At 38.2% G+C, this 27,117-nt stretch overlaps 1 protein-coding gene across 1 annotated transcript in view; it reads right to left on the bottom strand.

The window, feature by feature from the left end:
* Window positions 1–27,117, bottom strand: part of LOC107126966 (probable ATP-dependent DNA helicase HFM1) — a 117,852-nt gene that overhangs the window by 75,018 nt on the left and 15,717 nt on the right. Inside the window, 5 exon segments of the mRNA XM_074036510.1 lie at window positions 11,932–12,020; window positions 17,411–17,481; window positions 21,681–21,728; window positions 22,066–22,107; window positions 22,110–22,324. Of these exon segments, the coding sequence (XP_073892611.1) occupies window positions 11,932–12,020; window positions 17,411–17,481; window positions 21,681–21,728; window positions 22,066–22,107; window positions 22,110–22,324 (465 nt within the window).

Below are 27,117 nucleotides of genomic sequence, written 5' to 3'. Positions count from 1 at the left end.
GACAAAAGTAAATGGAAAGATATCCTGTGTTGATGGATTAAAAGAATTAATATCGTTAGAATGTCCATACTACCCAAAGAAGTACAGATTCAATACAGTCCCTATCAAAATTCCAACGGCATCCTTCACAGAAACAGAAGAAAAAAATCATAAAATTAGTATGGAACTACAATAAACCCTGGATAGTGACAGCAAAACTGAGAAGGAAAAGAATGTTGGAGGTACACACTTTCTGATTTAAAATTATACTACAAAGCTAGACTAACCAAAACAATATAGTACTTGCACAAAAACAGAAAAGTAGACCAATGGAACGGAAGAGAGAGCCCAGAATAAGTCCACACATACACAGTCAACTAATTTTCCAGCAGGGCACCAGAAGAAATAGGGAAACAATAGTTTCTTCCATAAATGAGGCTGGAAAAACAATTTCCATATCCAAAAAAATAAAATTGCACCCTTATACCGTACACAAAATCAACTCAAAAATTGACAAAAGATCTAAATGTAAGACCTGAAATCATAAAACTCCCAGAAGAGAACATAGGGCAAAGCACCTTGATATTGGCCTTGGCAATGAATTTTTGGGGTATCATACCAAAAGCTCTGACTATAAAAGCCAAAATAAATAAATGGGATTACATCAAACTAAAAAGCTTCTGCAAAGCAAAGGAAACAATCATTAAAATAAAAAAGACAATCTATGGACTAGAAAAAAATATTCGGAAACCACATATCTGATAAGGGGTTAATATCCAAATTTTATAAAGAACTCTTACAAATTAATAGCATTAAAAAAGCCAATTTAAAAGTGAGCAAATGATCTGAAAGAACATTTCTCCAAAGAAAACATAAAGGTTGATCGATCCAATTAAAAGCAGCTGCAGTCTACAACATTCACAGAGAGGAATGAAAAGGGGTGAGTGAATTCAGCACTTTTAACTGACATGTCGAGGTTCTTGCATTGGGACTGAGTGGGCAAACACAATTCATGAAGAACAAAGAAAGTGGGGGGTGGGGGGGCAACAGCCCACCCAGGAGTGGCATGGAGCCAAAGGAACCACCACCCTCAGCCAAGGGAACCAGTGAGTGAGTGTGCAGCCCCACCCAGGAAACCACACTTCTCCCACAAATCTTTGCAGCCCATGGGTAAGGAGATCCCCTCGTGAGCCCATGCCACCAGGGCCTTGGGTCTGATACACAGAGCTGTGGGAGTCTTGAGAGAGCAGCCACTCAGGCACACACAGAGATCCAGGAGTTTTACATAAATCCATCAGTACATATCCCTAGGAAGGGAGGTGAATCCAGGAAGCCAAAAATATCATTCTGTGGGCCCCACTTCCATGGCACCTCACAAGTTAAGACCCACCGGAATCCCAGCAAGCCAATGGCACTGGCTTGGAATCCCAGCAAGCAATGGCAGTGGGTTGGAGTCTGCCAGAGATGGGTCTGAGTTCCTGGAGGTAGGTGAAGATGCCATCTCTGTGGTTCAGTTGATTCAGTTGATTTAGCTGCTCCAGCTTGCCAGCTTTGGAGAATACAGGTGTCCTGGACAAGGAAGGGTCCCCCACAATGCAGCACACCTGCTCTACCAAATAACAGTCAGACTGCTTCTTTGGTGGGGGGGGGGGGGGTCCCTGATCCCGTTCTGCTGACTGGGTGAGATATCCCAACTGGGGTTTCCAGCCACCTTCTACAGGTACATGCAGACTGGCAACAGGTCAGTACTCCCCTGGGATGGAGCTTCCAGAGGAAGTAGCTGGCTGTCATCTTTGCTGTTTCACAGCCTTCACTGGTGATACTTCCCGGTATGGGAGAAACTGAGGCAACTAGGGTTTGGAGCAGACCCCCAGCAAACTGCAGCAGCCCTACAGTAGAGTGGCCTGTTAAAAGCAAAAACAAACAAACAAACAGAAAACAACAACAATATCAACAAAAAAGACCCCATAAAAACCTCAAAGGTCAGCAACATCAAAGATCAAAGGCAGATAAGCCCACAAAGATGAGAAAGAATCAACGTAAAAATGCTGAAAACTGAAAAAGCCATAGTGTCTCTTCTCTGAATGACTGTAACATTTCTCCAGCAAGGGCAAAGAACTGGGCTGAGGCTGACATGGCAGAATTGACAGAAGTAGGCTACAGAAGGTGGCTGATAACAAACTTCACTGAGCTAAAGGAGCATGTTATATAACCTAATGCAAAAAAAAGGTAAGAATCATGGTAAAACAATACAGGAGCTGATAGCCAGAATAGCCAGTTTAGGGAGGAACATAACTGATCTGATGGAGCTGAGACACACCACACAAGAACTTCACAATGCAATCACAAGTATCAATAGCAGAATAGACCAAGTGGAGGAAAGAATATCCAAGCTAGAAGATTATCTTTCTGAAATAAGACAGGCAGACAAGAATACAAAAGAAAAGAAAAGAAAAAGAATGAAAAGGGATGAACAAAACCTCCAAGAAATATGGGATTAAGTAAAGAAACCAAAATTACAACTGGCTGGTACCTGAAAGAAACAGGGAGAATGAAATCACATTGGAAAACATACTTCAAGAGAACTTCCAGGAGAACTTCCCCAACCTAGCAAGACAAGACAGCATTCAAATTCAGGAAATGCACAGAACCCCATTAAGATACTCCACATGAACATCAACCTGAAGAGACATAATCATCAGATTCTACAACGTTGAAATGAAAGAAAAACGTTAAGGGCAGCCAGAGAGAAAGTCAGGTCACCTACAAAGGGAAACTCATCAAACTAACAGCAGATCTCTCAGCAGAAAACCTACAAGCCAGAAGAGACTGGGAACCAATATTCAATGTTCTTAAAGAAAAAAATTTCTAACCCAGAAATTCATATCTGGCCAAACTAAGCTTCATAAGCAAAGGATAAATAAGGTTCTTTTCAGAGAAGCAAATGCTGAGGGAAGTCACCAGGCCTGCCTTGCAAGAGTTCCTGAAGAAAGCACTAAATATGGAAAGGAGAAGCCATTACCAGCCACTACAAAAACACACTGAAGTTCACAGACCAGTGACACTATGAAGCAACCACATAAACAAGTCTGCAAAATAACCAGCTAGCATCATGATGACAGAATGAAATTCAAACATAACAATACTAATCTTAAATTGTACACGAACTAAGTGCCCCAATTAAAAGGCACAGGATGGCAAGATGGATAAAGAGCCAAGACCCACTGATATGCAGTCTTCAAGAGACCCATCTCATATGCAAAGACACACATAGACTCAAAATAAGGCAATCAAGGAAAACTTACCAAGCAAATGGAAAATAGAAAAAAGCAGGGATTGCAATCCTAGTTTCTGACAAAATAGACTTTAAACCAACAAAGATCAAAAAAGACACAGAAGGGCATTACGTAATGGTAAAGGGATCAATGCAACAAGAAGAGCTAATGATCCTAAATATATATGCACCCAATACAGGAGCACTCAGATTTGTAAAGCAAGTTCTTAGAGATCTACAAAGAGACTCAGACTCCCACACAATAATAGTGGAGACTTTAACAACCCATTGACAATATTAGACAGATCACTGAGACAGAAAATTAACAAGGATATTCAGGACCTGAACTCAGCTCTGGATCAAGTGGACCTGATAGATAGCTACAGAACTTTCCACTCAAATTCAACAGAATATACATTCTTTTGATAGCTACATGGCATGTACTCTAAAACTGATTACATAATTGGAAGTAAAACTTCTCAGCAAATACAAAAGAATGGAAATCATAACAAATAGTCTCTTAGACCAGAGCACAATCAAATTAGAACTCAAGATAGAGAAATATACTCAAAACCACACAGCTACATGAAAACTGAACAACCTGCTTCTGAATGACTCTTAGGTAAATAATGAAATTAAGGCAGAAATCAAGAAGTTCTTTGAAACTAATGAGAACAAAGAGACAACATACCAGAATCTCTGGGACACAGTTAAAGCAGTGTCAAGAGAGAAACATATAGGACCAAATTCCCCCATTAAAAAGCTAGGAAGATCCCAAGTAAACAACCTAACATCTCAACTCAAAGAACTAGAGAACCAAGAGCAAACAAACCCCAAAGCTAGCAGAAGACAAGAAATAATGAAGATCAGAGCTGAACCAAAGGAGATAGAGATATGAAAAAAACCCTTCAAAAAAATCACCAAATCCAGGAGCTAGTATATTGAAAAAATTAATACAATAGATAGACTGCTAGCTAGCCTAATAAAGAAGAAAGGAGAGAAGGATCAAAAAAACACAATCAGAAATGATACAGGAGATATCACCACTGACCCCACAGAAATACAAACAACCATCAGAGAATACTATAAAGACCTCTGCGTACATAAACTAGAAAATCTAGAAGAAATTGATAAAATCCTGGACATATACACTCTCCCAAGACTGAACCAGGAAGAAACTGAATCCCTGAATAGACCAATAATGAGTTCTGGAATTGAGACAGTAATAACTAGCCTACCAACCAAAAAAAGCCCAAGACCAGAAATATCCACAGCTAAATTCTACCACAAGTAGAAAGAAGAGCTGGCACCATTTCTACTGAAACTATTCCAAAAAAATTGAAAAGGAGGGACTCCTCCCTAACCCATTTATGAGGTCAGCATCATCCGGATACCAAAACCTGGTGGAGATACAACAAAAAAAGAAAATATCAGGCCAATATCCTTAATGAACATTGATGCAAAAAGCTTCAATAAAATACTGGCAAACTGAATCCAGTAGCACATCAAAAAGCTTACCCACCATAATCAAGTTGACTTCATTCACAGGATGCAACAGTGGTTCAACATACACAAATCGATACATGTGATTCATCACATAAACAGAATTAAAGACATTATTACCTCAATAGACACAGAAAAGGCCTTCAATAAAATTCAACACTCCTTCATGTTAAAAACTCTCAACAAACTAGGTATTGAAGGAACATACCTCAAAATAATAAGAGCCATATATGACAAACCCATAGCCAATATCATATTGAATGAGCAAAAACTGGAATCATTTCCCTTGAAAACTGGCACAAGACAAGGATCCCTTCTTTCACCACTTCTATTCAACATAGTATTGGAAGTTCTGGCAAGGGCAATCAAGCAAGAGAAAGAAATAAAGGGTATTTAAATAGGAAGAGAGGAAGTCAAATTATTTTTGTTTGCAGATGACATGATCCTATATATGGAAAACCTCATCTTCTCAGCATGAAAGTTTCTTAAGCTATTAAGCAATTTCAGCAAATTCTCAGGATACAGAATCAATGTGCAAAAATCTCTAGCATTCCTACAGCCAACAACAGGCAATCAGAGAGCCAAACCGTCTATGAACTCCCATTCACAATTACTACAAAAAAAATAAAATACCTAGGAATACAGCTAATGAGGGAAGTAAAGAAACTTTTCAAGGAGAACTACAAACCACTGCTCAAAGAAATCAAAGTGGATACAAGCAAATAGAGAAACATTCCATGCTCATGGACAGGAAGAATCAATATTGTGAAAATGGCCACACTGCCCAAAGTAATTTATAGATTCAATGCTATTCCCACTAAACTACCATTGGCATTCTTCACAGAATCAGAAAAAAACTATTTTAAAATTTATATGGAACCAAATAGCAGAGACGATCCTAAGCAAAAAGAACAAAGTTGGAGGTATCATGCTACCCAACTTCAAGCTATACTACAAGGCTACGGTAACCAAAACAGCATGGGACTGGTACAAGAACAGATACATAGACCAAAGGAACAGAATAGAGAACTCAGAAATAAGACCATACACCTACAAACATCTGATCTTCCATAAATCTGACAAAAGTAAGCAATGGGGAAAGGACACCCTATTTAATAAATGGTGCTGGGAGAGCTGGCTAGCCATATGAAGAAAATTGAAACTGGACCCCTTCCTTACACCCTATACAAAAATTAACTCAAGATGGATTACAGACTTAAATTTAAAACCCAAAACTATTAAACCCTAGAAGAAAATCTAGGCAATACTCTTCAGGACGGAGGCACGGGCAAAGATTTCATGAAGAAAACACCAAAAGCAATTGCAACACAAGCAAAAATTGACAAATGGCATCAAATTAAAATTAAAATAAAGAGCTTCCGTTCAGGAAAACAAACTATCATGAGAGTAAACAGACAACCTACAGAATAGGAGAAAATTTTTGCAATCTATCTATCTGACAAAGGTCTAATATCCAGAGTCTACAAGGAACTTAAACACATTTACAAGAAAAAAACAAACAACCCCATTAAAAAGTGGGCAATGGACATGAATAGACACTTCTCAAAAGACGACATACATGTGGCCAACAAACATTATGAAAAAAAGCTCAACATCACTGATCATTAGAGAAATGTAAATCAAAACTACAATGAGATACCATCTCATGCCAGTCAGAATGGCAATTATTAAAAAGTCAAAAAACAACAGATGCTGGTGAGTAGAGAAAAAGGAACACTTTTACACTGTTGGTAGTGTAAATTAGTTCAACCATTGTGGAAGACGTTGTGGCAATTCCTCAAAGACCAGAAACACCATTTGACCTAGCAATCCCATTACTGGGTATATACCCAAATTAACGTAAATTATTATTTTATAAGGCTACATGCACAAATATGTTCATTGCAGCATTATTCACAATAGCAAAGACATGGAATCAACCTAAATGCCCATCAGTGATAGACTGGATAAAGAAAATGTGGCACATATATACTATGGAATACTACACAGCCATAAAAAGGAATGATATCATGTCTTTTGCAGAGACATGGATGGAGATGGAAGCCATTATCCTCAGCAAACTAACACAGGAACAGAAAACCAAACACCACATGTTCTCACTTATAAGTGGGAGCTGAATGATGACAACCCATAGACATATGGAGGGGAACACCACCATTGGGATCTGTTGGGGAGGTTGGGGAGGGAGAGCATTAGGAATAATAGTTAATGGATGCTGAGCTTAATACCTAGGTTCTGGGATGATTTGTACAGCAATCCACCATGTCACATGTTTACCTATATAACAAACCTGTACATCCTGCACAGGTATCCTTAAACTTACAAGTGGAAGAAAAAAACAACATAAGAATGGCCAACAGGTATATGAAAAGGTGTTCAACATCACTATCAGGCAATGTAAATTAAAACCACTATATTATAGACAACAAATGTAGGTGAGGGTGTGCAGAAAGGGAATCCTAGTACACTATGGTGGTAATGCAGATTGGTACAGCCATTATGGAAACACTACTGAGATTTCTAAAGATATCAAAAATTGAATTACCATATTACCCAGCAACCTGTTCTCTGGGTATACACCCAAAGAAGAAATCATTACCTCATAAAGATACCTGCACTCCCATGTTCCTTGCAGACTGTTCATAATAGTTAAGACATGGAAACAGCCTAAAGGTCCGTTGATGAACTAATGCATAAGAAAAATGTGGTGTTTGTGTGTGTGTGTGTATATATATGATATATATATGTGGTATATAATATATATATGATATATAATGTGGTGTGTGTGTGTATATATATCATATACATGCATCATAGTATACACACAGACACATGCACACATGCACACACACACAACGGAATATTATGCAGTCTTATAAAAGAATGAGATGCTGCCATTTGCCACAACATGGCTGGACCTGGAGGACACTGCTAAGACACTAAATTAAATAAGCCAGTCACAGAAAGAAAAATATTGTATTGTATGTTCTCACTCATATGTGAAACCTTTTATTTAAAATCAAATATACAGAGATAGAGAATAAAATAGTAGCTATCAGAGGCAGGAAGGGTGGGAACAGGAGAAGAAATGGGGAGATGTAGGTCAAAGGATACACAGAAAAGCAGATATATAGTGTGAACAAGTCTAGAGACCTAATGTACAACATGAAGACTACAGTGAATAAAATTATTTTGGATTAGGGATTCTTGTTAAGTAAGTAGATTTAGCTGCTCTTGTCAAAAAAATAACTATGAGATGAGAGATATATTAATTTGCATCACTATGGTAACCATTTTATTAGCTATATGAATCACATAACATCATGCTGTAAACCTCAAATATGCATAAAAAATTTATTTTTTAAAACAGAACTAGGTTAAGTTAAAAGAGAAGAGCAAATTAAGGAAGTGTATTGATAATTTGAAAATGAATTCTGGGTACATTAAAAGATTTTGAAAGTTGGTAGGCTTGGTTCTTAAGTATATAAAAAATCTAGTATTTTTCTATTTCCTTGTTGCAGATATGACACTAGGATGAATTACTTTTATAATACTCATGACTTTTTTTACGGATTCATAATGGAAATAAGATAAGGCAAGAGGAAAGGGCATATTACTATTAAGTACAAACTCTGCTACCCACTGTTAGGTATCTTAGAAATGTTGCCTTACTTAATTATCATAGAAACACGTTGAGATGATTGATTCTCACGTATACAATATTGATTAAGAAATTGAAGGTAAGAGAAGTTAAGTAATATACCCAATAGTACACAGCTAGTAAAAGTAGCAGTACTGTAATTCAAATCTGACTCTCTAACTCCAGTATGTTCCTGAAAAAACAACAAAAAAAAAAAAAAAAAAGAAAAAGAAAAAACAAGGAGATAAAGAAAAAATAAGGAGCAAAGACTGAAGAAAGAAGTAACTAGGTAAGAGTGGGAAATGAGAAAAGGAATTAAGATATATGCTTGCAAGAAAACGATTATCTGAAACAAAATTAGCTAATTTGTGTGCAACAGAATAAAGGGAGAGGATGAAATGTACATTAGATTTAAGGGAATGTATAGTGTATTTCAGTTTCCTACTCATATAGATAACTTCAGTTCAAAAATGTTAATTATTATGTATTCACCTTAGGACACCAGATATTTCTATGTGAATGATGTCGCCATTGCACAAAGAATTCCATAAGTCTTTCAAAATTGCCTTCAGAGTTAAGTTTATGAGCAAGAAAACAAGTCTCATTACTTGATCCCACATCTTGTTTCTGACAAAAAGTGATTATGATCCAACCTGATCATCTAGTTTATTCACCCAACAAGTAGAAAGCTTCAAATTGTTTATAGCTACTTATAACCTCTCTGCCCTATACCTACACTTTTTTAAAAATCCCAGTTTACCTTTATTCTATTACTAGTTTTATAATGAACTGGTCAATGTTTTTGAAACCCCATCTTTGTTTTAAAAACTTAGAAAATTAATAAGAATGCTATAAAACTACATGCAGTTGGTATGAAAATTATTAATCATTATTTGATGGTATTCTTACCTTTGTAGCAATAATTTCACTTTCTCCCTTTCTATCTACCTCTCAGACTTCATCTACTTTTTGGCTGTGAGCTCTTTGTTGGTTTTTCTCATTCTGTCTTGCTCTCTACTGTTTCTTATTGCTTAATCTTGCTTTGTTGATGTGTATTATAAAAGAACTACTCTATAGTCTTCACATCCTAGAGATTTTTTCTCATATGGTAGTAACTAAGAAGATCAAGTTAAATCCTTCAAATGGAAGGAAAAGTGTCAAAATAGTATCTAGAGGGTGAATAAGTGGTTATGTTTGTAATGCTTTAATAGACTATCTTTATAGTCTACCTTTTTAGTGGATTAAAAACAAAAAAAAAAACAAAAAAACAAAGAATGTAAAGAAGACTAAATTGACTCCTCTAGGCTTGCTACGTGTCTTTGGTTGACAAGCAACCAGAGGTGGTGGCAAAGGAACAGAAAGGTAACTGGAAAGCTGATCTGACCCAAAGCAGAGAGAAGTATATTCCCCCACCATATAAAATTAGGCAGAAAAGTAAGTATCTGCTCATATCCACATGTCCCATTTTAGTCTGAGGTCTACCACTAAACATATTTACTGATTTCCAGAAGTTATTAACAATAATAATAAGTTAATGTTCATTACATAGTAATCATGTGCTACCACTCCGCTGAGACATTCTGCTATAATTTGGATGCTGTCCATTTAATCTCATGCTAAATTGAAATCCCCAGTGTTGGAGGTGAGGCCTGGTAGGAGGTGAATAGATCACGGGGGCAGATCCCTAATGGCTTGGTGCTGTCCTCACAACAGTGAGTGAGTTCTTGTGAGATCTAGTTGCTTAAAAGTGTATGGCACCGCCCCACCCCTGCTCCTGCTCTTACCATGTGAAACACCAACTCATCCTTTGCCTTCTGCCATAACTGTAAGCAGCCCAAGGCCTCACCAGAAGCCGAGCAGATGCTGGTGCCATGTTTCCTGTACAGCCTGCAAAACTGTGAGCCAATTAAACCTCTCTTCTTTATAAATTACCCAGTATCAGAAATTTCTTTATATCAATGCAAGAATGACCTAACACACCTGCTAAGATTGAGTGGTAAGCAGGATGAACATGAATCCCCCTTTCCTGAAGAAGTTGATAATCTAATGAATGGAAAAGATATTAAAATAAGTATTAAAAGGATATTATAATTATAGTGAGTGTTATGAAATCAAGTACAGGTTGCTTATAAAAGTAAATACAGGGAAACTGATGACTATGGAAAACTGATATTAAAGTTTAGACATGAAGGATAAACAGGAGTTAGGTTAAAAACCATTCCAGTAAAAGAAAGCATGATGCAAGACGATGCTGTACAGAGTAACAGTTTGGTGCATTCACAGAACAGAGAGGCCAATACAGCTTGACCGTGGTGAGTAAAGGGGGAGAATGGTCATGATAAGTCTGGAGAATTGGCGAGGCATCACATTATATGGGCTGTTGCAGGCCACACTAAGGATTTCGCATTTAATCCCCAGGACAATAAGAAGCTATTAAAGGGTTTTAGGCAGGAAAATGACATATAGATTTGCAATCTTACACAATCTATGCTATGCAGAGAACAAAGCGGGATAAGAGTGTGTGTGTGTGTAGTAATTAAAGAAAAGGATACAGCCTAGGCAAGAGATTAATAGTGACTTGAATTAGGGAAGTGGCAGTGTTGATGGAGACAAAATGACATATTTGAGATATATTTAGAAGTAAGAATAAACAGGACTTTGTAATTGATTGCCTATGAGGTATAAGGTGAAGAAGATATCAGTGATAGTTTTCTGCTATGAGTAACTAGGGAGATAATGTATAATTAAGACGGGGAACAGTGGAGAAGGAGCTGTTCTGACGGCAAGAACCAAGGTTCTATTTTGTACGTACTGAGTTTGAGATGACTGTCGGTAGACATACAATTGGATTCAGTTACACAGATGGACTATAGGCCTGGAGTTCAGTAGGGAAGCCTGGGCTGAAGGCATAAATGTGGGAATGCATAGACACACATAAATATTATTTGAAGTTCATGTGAGTAGTTACAAACAACTAAGAGTGTGGAATTAGAAAGAATGAAACTCAGATATACTCACTTGAATGTCAACATTTAAGAGTTGGTAGAAGAGGTGAAAAGGGACTGAGAATGAGCAGTCTGCAAAGTAGGAAGAAAATCAGTAGAAATGATCACAGAAGCACAGAGCCCAGAGTGTTTAAGTAAGGTGGAAGTGGCCAAATATGATAGAAAGTCCTTAATGATTAATTCACAAGATCAGCTTTAGTGAAAGACTATAAAAGATGCTGGATTGAAATTAGGTTAAAAAAATAGACAGTATATGGATAATCTTTATCATTCAAGAAATCTGACCATCAGATTATCAGTATGGATGATCTTTATCATTCAAGAAATCTGGATCACCCCTGCACTAAGATTCATTATCTCACTTAATCCTCAAAATTACCATTATCCTTATTTTATAGATGAGGACACTGAGGTTTACCCCAAGGTTATGGGACAAGCCTAATTTTCTCATCTCATCTAGATGAGCCCTAAAAGTCCTTCTACTTCCATGAAAAAATGAAAAACTATACCACTGTTTCTGTCCCACAGTCATAATAAATTTAGCATCTTTCACAAGAATAGAAGCAGCCTGTTGCATACCCTTCTTTGTTGCACAAACCTGAAAATAAATCCATAACTTTTGTATTAATCATGTTAAAAACTGAATATACTAAAAAATAAGCTATCAACAATCCATACCACAAGTGTGGGTCTCTTTTATTTTTATACTTTAAGTTCTAGGGTGCATGTGCACAACGTGCAGGTTTGTTACATATGTATACATGTGCCATGTTGGTGTGCTGCACCCATTAACTCGTCATTTACATTAGGTATATCTCCTAACGCTATCCTTCCCCCCAACCCTCTCCCCACAATAGGACCCAGTGTGTGATGCTCCCCTTCCTGTGTCCAAGTGATCTCATTGTTCAATTCTTATCTATGAGTGAGAACATGCAGTATTTGGTTTTCTGTTCTTGCGACAGTTTGCTGAGGATGATGGTTTCCAGCTGCATCCATGTCCCTACAAAGGACACGAACTCATCCTTTTTTCTGGCTGCATACTATTCCATGATGTGTATGTGCCACATTTTCTTAATCCAGTCTGTCACTGATGGACATTTGGGTTGATTCCAAGTCTTTGCTATTGTGAATAGTGCCCCAATAAACATACGTATGCATGTGTTTTTACAGCAGCATGACTCATAATCCTTTGGGTATATCCCCAGTAATGGATGGCTGGGTCAAATGGTATTTCTAGTTCTAGATCCTTGAGGAATCGCCACAGTTTTCCACAATGTTTGAACTACTTTACAGTCCCACCAACAGTGTAAAAGTGTTCCTATTTCTCCAGATCCTCTCCATCACCTGTTGTTTCCTGATTTTTTAATGATTGCCATTCTAACTGGTGTGAGATGGTATCTCATTGCGGTTTTGATATGCATTTTTCTGATGGCCAGTGATGATGAGCATTTTTTCATGTGTCTGTTGGCTGCATGAATGTCTTGAGAAATGTCTATTCCTATCCTTTGCCCACTTTTTGATGGGGTTGTTTATGTCTCTGCCAGTCTTTAGTATCAGGATGATATTGGCCTCGTAAAATGAGTTAGGGAGGATTCCCTCTTTTTCTATTGATTGGAATAGTTTCAGAAGGAATGGTACCAGCTCCTCCTTGTACTTCTGGTAGAATTCGGCTGTGAATCTGTCCGGTCCTGGACTTTTTTTGGTTGGTAGGCTATTAATTATTGCCTCAATTTCAGAGCATGTTATTGGTCTATTCAGGGATTCCACTTCTTCCTGGTTTAGTGTTGGGAGAGTGTATATGTCCAAGAATTTATCCACTTCTTCTAGGTTTTCTAGTTTATTTGCGTAGAGGTGTTTACAGTATTCTCTGATGGTAGTTTGTATTTCTGTGGGGTCTGTGGTGATACCTCATTTATCACTTTTATTGCGTCGATTTGATTCTTCTCTCTTTTCTTCATTAGTCTTGCTAGCAGTCTATCAATTTTGTTGATCTGTTCAAAAAACCAACTCCTGGATTCATTTATTTTTTGGAGAGTTTTTTGTGTCTCTATCTCCTGCAGTTCTGCTCTGATCTTAGTTATTTCTTCCCTTCTGCTAGCTTTTGAATGTGTTTGCTCTTGTTTCTCTAGTTCTCTTAATTGTGATGTTAGGGTGTCAATTTTAGATCTTTCCAGCTTTCTCTTGTGGGCATTTAGTGCTATAAATTTCCCTCTGCACACTGCTTTAGATGTGTCCCAGAGATTCTGGTGTGTTGTATCTTTGTTCTCATTGGTTTCAAAGAACATCTTTATTTCTGTCTTCATTTCGTTATGTACCCAGTAGTCATTCAGGAGCAGGTTGTTCAGTTTCCACGTAGTTGAGCAGTTTTGATTGAGTTTCTTAGTCCTGAGTTCTAGTTTGATTGCACTGTGGTCTGAGAGACAGTTTGTTATAATTTCTGTTCTTGTACATTTGCTGAGGAGTGCTTTACTTCCAACTATGTGGTCAATTTTGGAATGAGAGTGATGTGGTGCTGAGAAGAATGTATATTCTGTTGATTTGGGGTGGAGAGTTCTGTAGATGTCTATTAGGTCTGCTTGGTGCAGAGTTGAGTTCAATTCCTGGATATCCTTGTTAACTTTCTGTCCTGTTGATCTGTCTAATGTTGACAGTGGGGTGTTGAAGTCTCCCATTATGATTGTATGGGAGTCTGAGTCTCTTTGTAAGTCTCTAAGGACTTGCTTTATGAATCTGGGTGCTCCTGTATTGGGTGCATATATATTTAGGATAGTTAGCTCTTCCTGTGGAACTGATCCCTTTACCATTATGTAATGGCCTTGTCTCTTTTGATCTTTGATGGTTTAAAGTCTGTTTTATCAGAGACTAGGATTGCAACCCCTGCTTTCTTTTGTTCTCCATTTGTTTGGTAGATCTTCCTCCATCCCTTTATTTTGAGCCTATGTGTGTCTCTACATGTGAGATGGGTCTCCTGAAGACCCAGCCAAACTGATGGGTCTTGACTCTTTATCCAATTTGCCAGTCTGTGTCTTTTAATTGGACCATTTAGTCCATTTACATTTAAGGTTAATATTGTTATGTCAGAACTTGATCCTGTCATTGTGATATTAGCTGGTTATTTTGCTCGTTAGTTGATGCAGTTTCTTCCTAGCATTGATGGTCGTTACATTCTGGCATGTTTTTGCAATGGCTGGTACCAGTTGTTCCTTTCCATGTTTAGTGCTTCCTTCAGGTCTCTTGTAGGGCAGGCCTGGTTCTGAAAAAATCTCTAAGCATTTGCTTGTCTGTAAAGGATTTTATTTCTCCTTCACTTATGAAATTTAGTTTGGCTGGATATGAAATTCTGGGTTTAAAATTCTTTTCTTTAAGAATGTTGAATATTGGCCCCCACTCTCTTCTGGCTTGGAGAGTTTCTGCCAAGAGATCTGCTGTTAGTCTGATGGGCTTCCCTTTGTGGGTAACCCGACTTTCTCTCTGGCTGCCCTTAACATTTTTTCCTTCATTTCAACTTTGGTGAATCTGACAATATGTGTCTTGGAGTTGCTCTTCTTGAGGAGTATCTTTGTGGGGTTCTCTGTATTTCCTGAAGTTGAATGTTGGCCTGCCTTACTAGGTTGGGGAAGTTCTCCTGGATGATACCCTGAAGAGTGTTTTCCAACTTGGTTCCATTTTCCCCCTCACTTTCAGGCACACCAATCAGACGTAGATTTGATCTTTTCACATAATCCCATATTTCTTGGAGGCTTTGTTCATTTCTTTTTCCTCTTTTTTCTCTAGACTTCTCTTCTCACTTCGTTTCATTCACTTGATCTTCAATCATTGATACTCCTTCTTCCAGTTGATCGAGTCGGTTACTGAAGCTTGTGCATTTTTTACGTATTTCTTGTGTCATGGTTTTTAACTCTCTCAGTTCGTTTATGGCCTTCTCTGCATTGATTATTCTAGTTATCCATTCTTCCATTTTTTTTTCAAGATTTTTAGTTTCTTTGTGCTGGGTATGTAGTTCCTCCTTTAGCTCTGAGAAGTTTGATCGACTGAAGCCTTCTTCTCTCAACTCATCAAAGTCATTCTCCGTCCAGCTTTGATCCGTTGCTGGCGATGAGCTGCGTTCCTTTGGAGGGGGAGATGCGCTCTGATTTTTTGAATTTCTGGCTTTTCTGCCCTGCTTTTTTCCCATCTTTGTGGTTTTAGCTGCCTTTGGTCTTTGATGACGGTGATGAACTGATGGGGTTTTGGTGTGGGTGTCCTTTCTGTTTGTTAGTTTTCCTTCTAACAGTCAGGACCCTCAGTTGTAGGTCTGTTGGAGATTGCTTGAAGTTCACTCCTGACCCAGTTTGCCTGGGTATCAGCAGCTGAGGCTGCAGAAGATAGAATATTGCTGAACAGCGAGTGTTGCTGTCTGATTCTTGCTCTGGAAGCTTCGTCTCAGGGGTGTACCCCGCCGTGTGAGGTGTGAGGTATTGGTCTGCACCTAGTGGGGGATGTCTCCCAGTTAGGCTACTCAGGGGTCAGGGACCTACTTGAGCAGGCAGTCTGTCCATTCTCAGATCTCAACCTCCATGCTGGGAGATCCACTGCTCTCTTCAAAGCTGTCAGACAGGGTCATTTATCTCTCCCGAGGTTTCTGTTGCTTTTTGTTTAGCTATGCCCTATTCCCAGAGATGGAGTCTACAGAGATAGGCAGGCCCCCTTGAGCTGAGGTGGGCTCCACCCAGTTCGAGCTTCCCAGAGGCTTTGTTTACCTACTTAAGCCTCAGCAATGGTGGGCGCCCCTCCCCCAGCCTCGCTGCTGCCCTGCAGTTAGATCTCAGACTGCTCTGCTAGCAATGAGGGAGGCTCTGTGGGCATGGGACCCTCCCGTCCAGGTGTGGGATATAATCTCCTGGTGTCCTGTTTGCTAAGACCCCTGGTAAAGCGCAGTATTAGGGTGGGAGTTACCCAATTTTCCAGGTGTTGTGTGTCTCAGTTTCCCTTGGCTAGGAAAAGGGATTCCCTTCCCCCTTGTGCTTCCCAGGTGAGGCGATGGCTCCCCCTGCTTCAGCTCTCGCTGGTCGGGTTGCACCAGCTGACCAGCACTGATTGTCTGGCACTCCCCAGTGAGATGAACCCAGTACCTCAGTTGAAAATGTAGAAATCACCCGTTCTCTGTGTTGCTCGCGCTGGGAGCTGGAGGCTGGAGCTGCTCCTATTCGGTCATGTTGCTCTGGGGCTGTTTGTTTGTTTTTGAGATGGAGTCTCGCTCTGTCGCCCAGGCTGGAGTGCAGTGGCGGGATCTCCACTCACTGCAAACTCTGCCTCCTGGGTTCATGCCATTCTCCTGCCTCAGCCTCCAGAGTAGCTGGGACTACAGGTGCCCGCCACTACACCCAGCTAATTTTTTTATTTTTCGTAGAGATGGGGTTTCATCGTGTTAGCCAGGATGGTCTTGATCTCCTGACCTCATGATCCACCTGCCTTGGCCTCCCAAAGTCCTGGGATTACAGGCGTGCGCCATTGCGCCCAGCCTATCATGCTGTTTTATTTGTCAATGCAGATCTAGAAGAAAATCATTCCTGGCTAAGCGGGATTGCTTACACCTGTAATCTCAGCACTTTGGGAAGCCAAGGAAGGCAGATCACTTGAGGTCAGGAATTCAAGACCAGCCTGGCCAACATAGCAAAACCCTGTCCCCACTACAAATACAAAACTTAGCCAGGAGTGGTGTCTCGCACCTGTAACCCCAGTTACTTGGGTGGCTGAGGCAGGAGAATCACTTAAACCTGTGAAATAGAAGTTGCAGTGAGCTGAGATTTCACTACCACACTCAAATACAAACAAATCCACCTATGAAAATCACACGTATTCATTTACCAAATATTTTCTGAGCTCCTATAATGTGCTAGACACTGAGTGTGGCAGTGCAAACATAAAGATCTAGTAAATTCCAGCTGTCCCAATCTAGTGATCACAACCTAGTGAAAGGTAGAAAAATAAATAAGTTAAATAAAATACATCATCAAAGGCTTTGGACTGTATATAGTTGAAATATGGAAATTCTTTGAAAACACTTCTAAATTTTGCCACTTACAATAACATTAAGGAGTCAAATATTTCAGAATTTTAAAAACTGGTTACTTTTAATTTTAAAATTAAGTTATATTAATATTCATTCTGACAACGTTTAATGATGAGGTTTTAACATTTGCTATTTGGCATCTTAAGAAAAGAATTATCATAAATTATTCTAGTCTCCAGTCACATTCCATATTCTGAAAAGAACTTGCAAAGTTCCTATAGGGAAATAAGAGATTAAATAAGGGTTATACTTGAGTGCTAAATATGATGGAAGAGATGCAAGTACGTAATGGCAAGTAAATCAGAACTCTACTTCTGGTTTATCTTTTCCAGAGTAGTGCTTTTTCTTATTTACCTGACAAGGCCACTTGATTTTTATCTCTTCTTCAATGTACAGAATTTCAGTCAACTATTTTATTAAGCATTGATTGTACTTCATTAGCTGATGTGTTTCTGGTTACCTAATACTAAATCTCTTTGTTTTTGATAATTGAATTGTGTTAGGTGGTGGGTTTAATTGTAATTATCAACACACTGGCTTGACAGGAAGAACTTAAATCATCCTTCCCCTATAAGAAAGTTCAAAAATATAAATAGATATGAAGAATAAACTGTGCCCCCTCCAAGGTGAGGGTCTATTGACAGATTGGGAGATATCTGTATTTACATGGTATTCTTCTTACAATATATCAACTACAGTCATTGAACACTATATACAGAATACATTAATAGATTTAGAAAGCTGTGGGAGGTTGTAAATAAAGAAGAAAATGAGTTCCTACAATTGAGACTGTTATAATCTATTAGAAGATATAAGACGGTTAAGAACATTATCTGAGAACACAAGTACACAGTTATTTAAACAACTGGATTTTTATAAAGATATACAAGAACTGATGGATTGCTGTAGTGATCCTGTTTAAACTTAGATCATATTACTTCTCTGATCAAATTCCTCCTTTCTCTCAAAGTATATGGCTATAAGGCTGTACATGATCTTGTCTTCCCACTGCCACTCCCTCCCCGCATCAGCCCCTGCCTTTATCTCTCTGACTTCATGTCCTACTACTCTTTCCCCCTGACTCATCTCCTCTAGCTATACTGAACTCTGCTGTTCTTCAAAACCATCAGCCATGTTCCTGCCATGAGGCCTTCCCCTGCCTAGACTGTTCCTCCCTCCATATTTCCTTGGCTCTTTTCCCTCCATTAAGTGCTTACATCTGACCTTCTCAAGGTCTACCCTAACTACTGTTTAATTCTACACCCTGAGCCACGAATCCCAGCAGTCCCAATTTAACCCCCTTACCCTGCTCTACTTTTTTCTTTTTCCATAATAGTCACCACTTTCTAAAAAACTCTATGACTTATTTATATGTTATTACAGTTGTTGAGATCTAGCTTCTTCCCCACCCTCATCCCAAGAATGATATCTCCTCAAAAGCAAGGATACATTGTCTGTTTTCTTCAGTGACATATCCCAAATACCAAGAACAGTGCCTGACACACAGTAAGTACTCAGTTAATATAGGTTTGCAATTATTACATCAAGCAGTTAATTTATAAATCCTCATTTTACTTTCTGGTGTGCAAAGTGTCATATCTGTGCCAAAACAAAAACATAATTTTGAATTTGAAAATCTATCAGCTTTAGAAGGAATCTCATTTTTCCTTCAAAATATGTCTCTTACTATCAAATTTTTATTTGTAACAAGCCCACAAGTGGGCCATTATGTTGGTTTTCTCTCATTAGATAGTTCCACATCAATTTATAGAATCAGTGTTTCAGCTCATAGGAAAACTCAACTGCTAACATCATTTATCATCACTATCAACAACTGAAATCAATTTTTGGCCTTACATTCAATAAACTCTCAGCAGTGTCACTGAAATTATGGGGAAAATGTCTGCAGAACTGAAAATGACAAGACTACTGTGGTAGGATCAATCTGAGAAAACTTCTATTACCCTGAGGATTCAAATGTAGTAAAATATTTAGAGAGAATAAGAAAATAAGGTGTGCCCAAGTAATCTGCAAACTCTCAAATTATCACAAATAGCATTCAGTCTTCCACTTTAAATACATACTTGGAAACAAGGTATAGGACAATGAGTTTTATACAAAATGAACTTTTTGGACAATAAATCAGTGGACACACGTGTAAGCAGTAGTCCTAACTAATAAAGACCCCTAAACAACAGAACCACTTCAGCTGTGCTAATATAGCATAAAGATCCTCAAAGCTCTTTAAAAGTCAGTGTCATATTATGGAAAGGCTTTCCAGTAAGGGATAAGAAGAATCAGCCATTGTACAGATAATTAAACATCTTTAACAGGTTACTGCTAATGTATTTCCCATGTTTCCATCCTATTTTGATCACCAGAGGAAAGAAAGTGTGGCAGCATTGAGACACCATGCTGAATAAAGTGCTAAACACTGGCTCTGTTTATAGTTACTATATCAACATGTATAACCCTCTTATTGATCCCTCTCCCTCATTTTTACTATCTGCATTGGAGGCGATTTTTCATGAGAAGTCAGGCAAATATTTTCTAACCATTCTTCAGAATTATCTCAGATGATCCCTTGCGTACCCAGGATTAGAGTTATTGTTGCCAGATTTCTCTAGCGCAGCTGTGCAATATCTGGAATTCAGTTTTCATTTTGTCAACTAGACCATAACTTCTGTGGATGCTAGAACACTCCCAAGCATTGAGTCACTAATTATATATTCCTAAAGCATAGTTTTAATGATGATATTTGACCTGCTCAAAAATATTACATGGTTTCTCCTTATTACAGAGGTTGTAAGTATTTTCACTACAAAAAATAAGTAACTATGAAAGGTGATAGATACATTAATTAGCCTGCTTGTGGTAATTATTTTTGCAATGTTTACATATAAAAAAATTATGTTGTACTCCTTAAATATATACCATTTTTATTTGTCAATTATACCTCAACAAAGCTGGGGGAAAAATAAAAAATAAAAAGAAAATAAAATAAACTTTTGACCTTGGTATTCATGACATTATATGATATGATCCTAAGATAACTAGCCAACATTTCTTATTACTTCTTTAATCATATCTTTCCCTTCAGTCAAACTGGAAAGCTTATTCTTTCCAAATGTATTTCATACTTTTTTACCTTCACCCTTGCTTATGTCTATACTTTTGCCAGAACAATTTCCTTGCTTTACCTGCCTTACTTTATTTGCCTTTCAATGTAGTTGGAAATAGGCAGGTAAGTAAGTCATCATCCTTGCCTTCAAATAATTCATAGATCATGGGGAAATAGTCACATAAACTGTTGGTGAATTAAAACAGAATAAATGCACTATTATAGGCATACAAAGGGTATTAAAGAAGCAAAGACAATGTTACCTCCAGAACACACAAATGTACTCAAAATATTTATGCTGGAAATGCCCAGACATGAAACTTGGATCCTATGTATAAACTCCAAATTAGATTTTCAAAAATACTAGATCTGTGGAAATGTCCCCAATCCATACAATATCCCATTCTCATCCATTTCCCCTGCCCAGTTCAACCCAATTTGGCTGCTCTTTCTCAAAGGATGAGAAGTAATCTCTACCCATTTGTAAGTAAATATGCTCAGAGTTCTGCCAATAATACAAATCTGACTTCTGTACTGAACTTGTCATAAACTGATAACAAACAGTTCACAAATTGGCACCAGTCTGCAGTCACACCTTGAGTAGCACTATCACAGACATACCTCTTTTTCTTTTTTTTTTTTTTTTTTTTTTTTTTTTGAGATGGAGTCTCACCCTTTTGCCAGGCTGGAATGCAGTGGCACAATCTCAGGTCACTGCAACCTCCGCCTCCCAGGTTCAAGGAATTCTCCTGCCTCAGCCTCCTGAGTAGCTGGGATTACAGGCACACACCACCACGCCCAGCTAATTTTTTATATTTTTAGTAGAGATGAGGTTTCACCATGTTGGTCAGACTGGTCTCGAACTCCTGACCTCATGATCTGCCTGCCTCGGCCTCCCAAAGTACTGGAATTACAGGCGTTAACCACTGCACCTGGCCACATGTACCTCTTACATTACCAAAAAGATTAACTTTACCCTCTTTTTCTGCATCAACCAAAATAAACAGAAACACAATTAAACAAAATGTTTTAAAATTATGATTTAATAAATATAAAGCAGCTATTGTAAATAACTTAAAGGATACGAATTTCTGTGACAGCCTTCAAGGAACCTAAACCATTTTCTGTTACCTCTGGAAAAAAATCCTACATATTTATATAAACATTAAAAAAAAATGTAATGGTCAGAAGCTAGGACCTGAAATGAATTTTTAACCTTTCCATAAAAACTGTTTCAATAAAACTAACACAACTTTTTATTGAGAGCAAAGTTAAAAATATTTTTAGCACACAGGATAAAATATTTTAACACACAGCCCAGCTTAGAAAATAATGCAACATAATAAAAAATGCAGAAATTGCACAGACAGATAATCTACTCAAATTTACTGTATTTTTACATTTTCCCATATGCTGAGAAATGCAGATTAGTCTGTACTCATAAAACGAACTGAAAAAGCAAGAAATTACTTTGAATATCATGAGGCTGGCAAGAAACTGGAAAAGATGGTCTTTGAACATGCCTTCTCCGATTTCAGAAGCAGAAAAAGCATTATCTGCTGTAAACACATTTGCAGAATATTGAAATTTCTGCCTACTATTGCTATAGTTCCTTAATTTCCCTTTGTTCATTTCTGTTTGTACAATTTTCACTGAGCCAATGTGAGAGTCCAATTCACTTTCATTAGAATAAGCACTCCCATGTATACTGTCAGATATTTTAAATAATCTGCAAAAAAAAGACCCACATATTTTCTCACTTGTAACACTTGCTTGGAATATGAAAAACTAGCATAAAATTAGCCCCTTTAAAAACATTCAGAGATTATGGTTTACTCAAAAAAGCTAAACATTCTCCTAAAATATAACTTGCTAAGTTTACCACCGAAGTATGTCTACTTTCCTAAAACTCAGAGAAATCCATTTGTGGTAGTCAGCCTCCAAAAACGGCTCCAATGATCCTTGCCTGTTCCTCATCCCTTTGCAGTCTCCTACAAATTGAATCGCGGAATCAGGACTGGCCTGTCTAACTAGCAGAGTACTGCGGAAGTGCAAATGTTTGACTTACAAGTCTAGGTAATAAAAGACATTGCCCCTTTCCCCATGGTCTCTTAGATCTCTCACTCTGTGGAGAGCTAGTCACAATACAAAGAGAGCACACAAGCAACCCTATGAAGAGGCCAGGTGGAGGGGTACTGAGGTCTCCTGTCAACAACCAGCACTGACTCTTCAGTCAAGGACAGCAAGCCACCTTGAAGAGAGACCTGATAGCTCCTGTCAAGCTTTCAGATGACTGCAGCATGTCTAACATTTTGATTGTGGCCTTCTTGTGAGAGGCCCCCAATATCTTTACGCATTCTCACAAGAGAGCCTAAGCCAGGACTACTAGCTAAGTTGTTCCTAAATTCCTAGCCTGTAGAAACTGTGAGAGATAATAATGTTTACTGTTGTTTTAAACTACTAAATTTTGGGATAATTTTACTATACACCAACAGATAACTAATATTCCATTTAAAGTCAGTAAAGTGCTTAAGAGAGAGAAAAAGTCACTAGATATAGTCACAGTAAATAGTAAATTTTGTAACACCTAATAGTAGTTAAATTTAACTGAAGTGATTCAAGCTACTCAATTACATTAACATATTAAATTTATAGGAATAAATTAACAGACTTGTAATGAATTAAAAGTTGTCAGCAACTGCATTTCACACCACAGAAGCTACCAGATAAGACAGTTTTCCTAGCCAGTTAAATCAGCACTGTGTACCCCCCAAAAAAGGAAAAGATGTAAACAAAAAAGGAAAAGATGTACCCCCCAAAAAAGGAAAAGATTTAATCAGCAGATTAAATCGTCCCAAACTCTATATCCAACTACCACTTCAGGGTAAGAACTACTTCTATGCAAAGTTCTAAAAACAAGGAAACACTTTATCTTTATGACTGTACTGTATTATATTTGATCAAAAGACAATCTATCAAAGTAACTTGTTCACAATATCCCTAAGGGATGAAGTAACCATTAAGGTTCCTAATAAAACACTCACATCTTATAGAATAAGTAATGGAGACGACTTATCCATTCAGGGCTGAAGATCAAGTTTAATTAGCAACGGCCAGTGATTTCATCAATCTTGTCTATGAAATGGAACCTCCATTAAAACGCCTAAACAACAGGGTTCTGAGAGCTTCTGGAATGGTGAACACATCAAGCTGCTGACAGAGTGGCATGCTCAGAGAAGTTATGGGAACTCTGCACCCCCTTCCTCATATTTTGCTGTATGTATCTCTTTCATTTGGAGTTGTACCCTTTAAAATAAGCTGGTAAATGTAAGTAAAGTGTTTCCCTTAGGTCTCTGAGTCATTCTAGCAAATTATTAAACCTAATAGGAGGTCATGGAAGGCTCAAATTTGTAGTCAGCCAGACAGAAATGTGGGTAGCCTGAATCTCATTTTCAGCTGGAATTCAAAGTGGGGTCAGTCTTATAGAACTGAGCCTTCAACCTGTGGGGTCTGACGCTAATTCCAGGAGTTAAGTGTCAACTTGGTTAGATGCCAAGTTGGTGTCAGAGAATCAGTTGGTGTCAGTCAACACCCAGTCTTTACATTTATGGTCAGCTGATTTCCAATGACAGTGCCATAACATTCAGTAGGGAAAGAGCAGTCTTTTCAACAAATGAGGCTAGAACAACTGAATACCTACATGCAAAAAGAATAAGGATGGACTCCTACTTCACACAAATATTTAAAATATTAAATGACAGATCACAAACGTAAATGTAAGAGCTAAAAACTCTGAAACCCTTAGAAGAAAACTTAAGAGTAAATCTTCATGACCTTGGATCAGGCAATAGTTTCTTAGATATGACACCAAAAACATAAGCAACCAAAGTAACGCCAAATAAGTATTACATCAAAACAAAAGCATAAGAATACAAGAAAAATTAGATAAACTGGACTCTATCAACATTTAAAACTCATGCTGCAAAGAACACCATCAAAAAACTGAAAACCCACAGAATAGGGGGAAATATCTGCAAATCATACAGATGATAAGAGACTTTGATTGAGAATAAAGAACTCTTAAAACTCAACAATTAAAAGACAAATAGCCCAATTAAAATATAGACAAAGGACCTGAATAAGACATTACTCCAAAGAAGACATACAAATGGCTGATAATCACATGAAAAGATTCTTAACATTATTGCTATAGACTGGATATTAATGTCCCTCCCTCCAAATTCATTTGTTGAGGCCCTAATCCCCAATGTTTTTTGTTGTTGTTGTTCTTGTTGTTGTTGTTGTTGTTGTTGTTGTTTTGAGATGGAGTCTCACTCTGTCACCCAGGCTACAGTGCAGTGGCATGATCTCGGCTCACTGCAACCTCCGCCTCCCGGATTCAAGCAATTCTCCTGCCTCAGCCTCTTAAGTAGCTGGGATTACAGGCACCGACCACCACACCTGGCTAATTTTTGTATTTTTAGTACAGACGGGGTTTTACAATGTTGGTCAGGCTGGTCTCGAGCTCCTGACCTTGTGATCTGCCCGCCTCAGCTACCCAATGTTATGGTATTTAGAGGTGGGGCCTTTAGAAGGTAACTGGGTTTAGACGAGGTCATGACAGTACCTCCCCACGATGGAATTAATGCCCTTATAAAAAGAGGATGAAACATGAGCTCTCTCTGTTTATACACACACACCAAAGAAAACCATGGGAGAAACTAACTAGGAAGAGGGTCCTCATCAATAACCCAACCATGCTGGCACTCTGATTTCTGACAACTTGCTACACTTACCACTAAAGCATGTCTTTCTACTTTCCTAAAACTCAGAGAAATCCATTTGTGGTAGTCAGCCTCCAAAAATGGCCCCAATGATCCTTGCCTGCTCCTCACCCCTTTACAGTCTCCTACAAATTGAATCGCGGAATCAGGACTGGCCTGTCTAACTAGCAGAGTACTGCGGAAGTGCAAATGTTTGACTTACAAGTCTAGGTAATGAAACACATTGCCCCTTTCCCCATGGTCTCTTAGATCTCTCACTCTGTGGAGAGCTAGTCACAATACAAAGAGAGCACACAAGCAACCCTATGAAGAGGCCAGGTGGAGGGGTACTGAGGTCTCCTGTCAACAACCAGCACTGACTCTTCAGTCAAGGACAGCAAGCCACCTTAGAGACCTGATAGCTCCTGTCAAGCTTTCAGATGACTGCAGCATGTCTAACATTTTGATTGTGGCCTTCTTGTGAGAGGCCCCCAATATCTTTACGCATTCTCACAAGAGAGCCTAAGCCAGGACTACTAGCTAAGTTGTTCCTAAATTTCTAGCCTGTAGAAACTGTGAGAGATAATAATGTTTACTGTTGTTTTAAACTACTAAATTTTGGGATAATTTTATTACACAACAACAGATAACTAATATTCCATTTAAAGTCAGTAAAGTGCTTAAGAGAGAGAAAAACCTACTAAATATAGTCACATTAAATAGTAAATTTTGTAACACCTAATAGTAGTTAAATTTAACTGAAGTGATTCAAGTTACTCAATTGTATTAACATATTAAATTTATAGGAACAAATTAACAGACTTGTAATGAATTAAAAGTTGTCAGCAACTGCATTTCACGCCACAGAAGCTACCAGCTACCAGATAAGACAGTTTTCTTAGCCAATCAAATGAGCACTGTGTACCCCCCCAAAAAGGAAAAGATATAAACTAAGTATATTAGCAGATTAAATCGTCCCAAACTCTATATCCAATAACCACTTCAATGTAAGAACTACTTCTTTGCAAAGTTCTAAAAACAAGGAAACACTTTATCTTTATGACTGTACTGTATTATATTTGACTGATCAAAAGACAATCTATCAAAATAACTTGTTCACAATATCCCTAAGGGATGAAGCAACCATTAAGGTTCCTAATAAAACACTCACATCTTATAGAATAAGTAATGGAGATGACTTATCCATTCAGGGCTGAAGATAAAAGTTTAATGAACAATGGCCAATGATTTCATCAATCTTGTCTATGAAATGGAACCTCCATTAAAACTTGCCTAAACAACAGGGTTCTGAGAGCTTCTGGAATGGTGAACACATCAAGGTGCTGACAGAATGGCATGCTCAGAGAAGTTGTGGGAACTCTGTACTCCCTCCCTCATATTTTGCCATATGTATCTCTTTCATCTGGAGTTGTACCCTTTATAATAAGCTGGTAAATGTAAGTAAAGTGTTTCCCTTAGGTCTCTGAGTGATTCTAGCAAATTACTAAACCTAAGATGGGGCCATGGGAAGCCTCAAATTTGTACTCAGCCAGACAGAAATGTGGGTAGCCTGGGAATCTCATTTTCAGCTGGAATTCAAAGTGGGGTCAGTCTTATAGAACTGTTATACTTGATGTAAATGACGAGTTGATGAGTGCTGACGAGTTGATGGGTGCAGCACACCAACATGGCACAAGTATACATATGTAACAAACCTGCACGTTGTGTACATGTACCCAAAACTTAAAGTATAATTAAA

This window comes from Macaca fascicularis, chromosome 1, assembly GCF_037993035.2.
Source record: "Macaca fascicularis isolate 582-1 chromosome 1, T2T-MFA8v1.1".
NCBI classification, from domain to species: domain Eukaryota; kingdom Metazoa; phylum Chordata; class Mammalia; order Primates; family Cercopithecidae; genus Macaca; species Macaca fascicularis.
The sequence above is the reverse complement of the archived record's forward strand: the minus strand, read 5'-3'. Positions and strand labels throughout refer to the sequence as shown.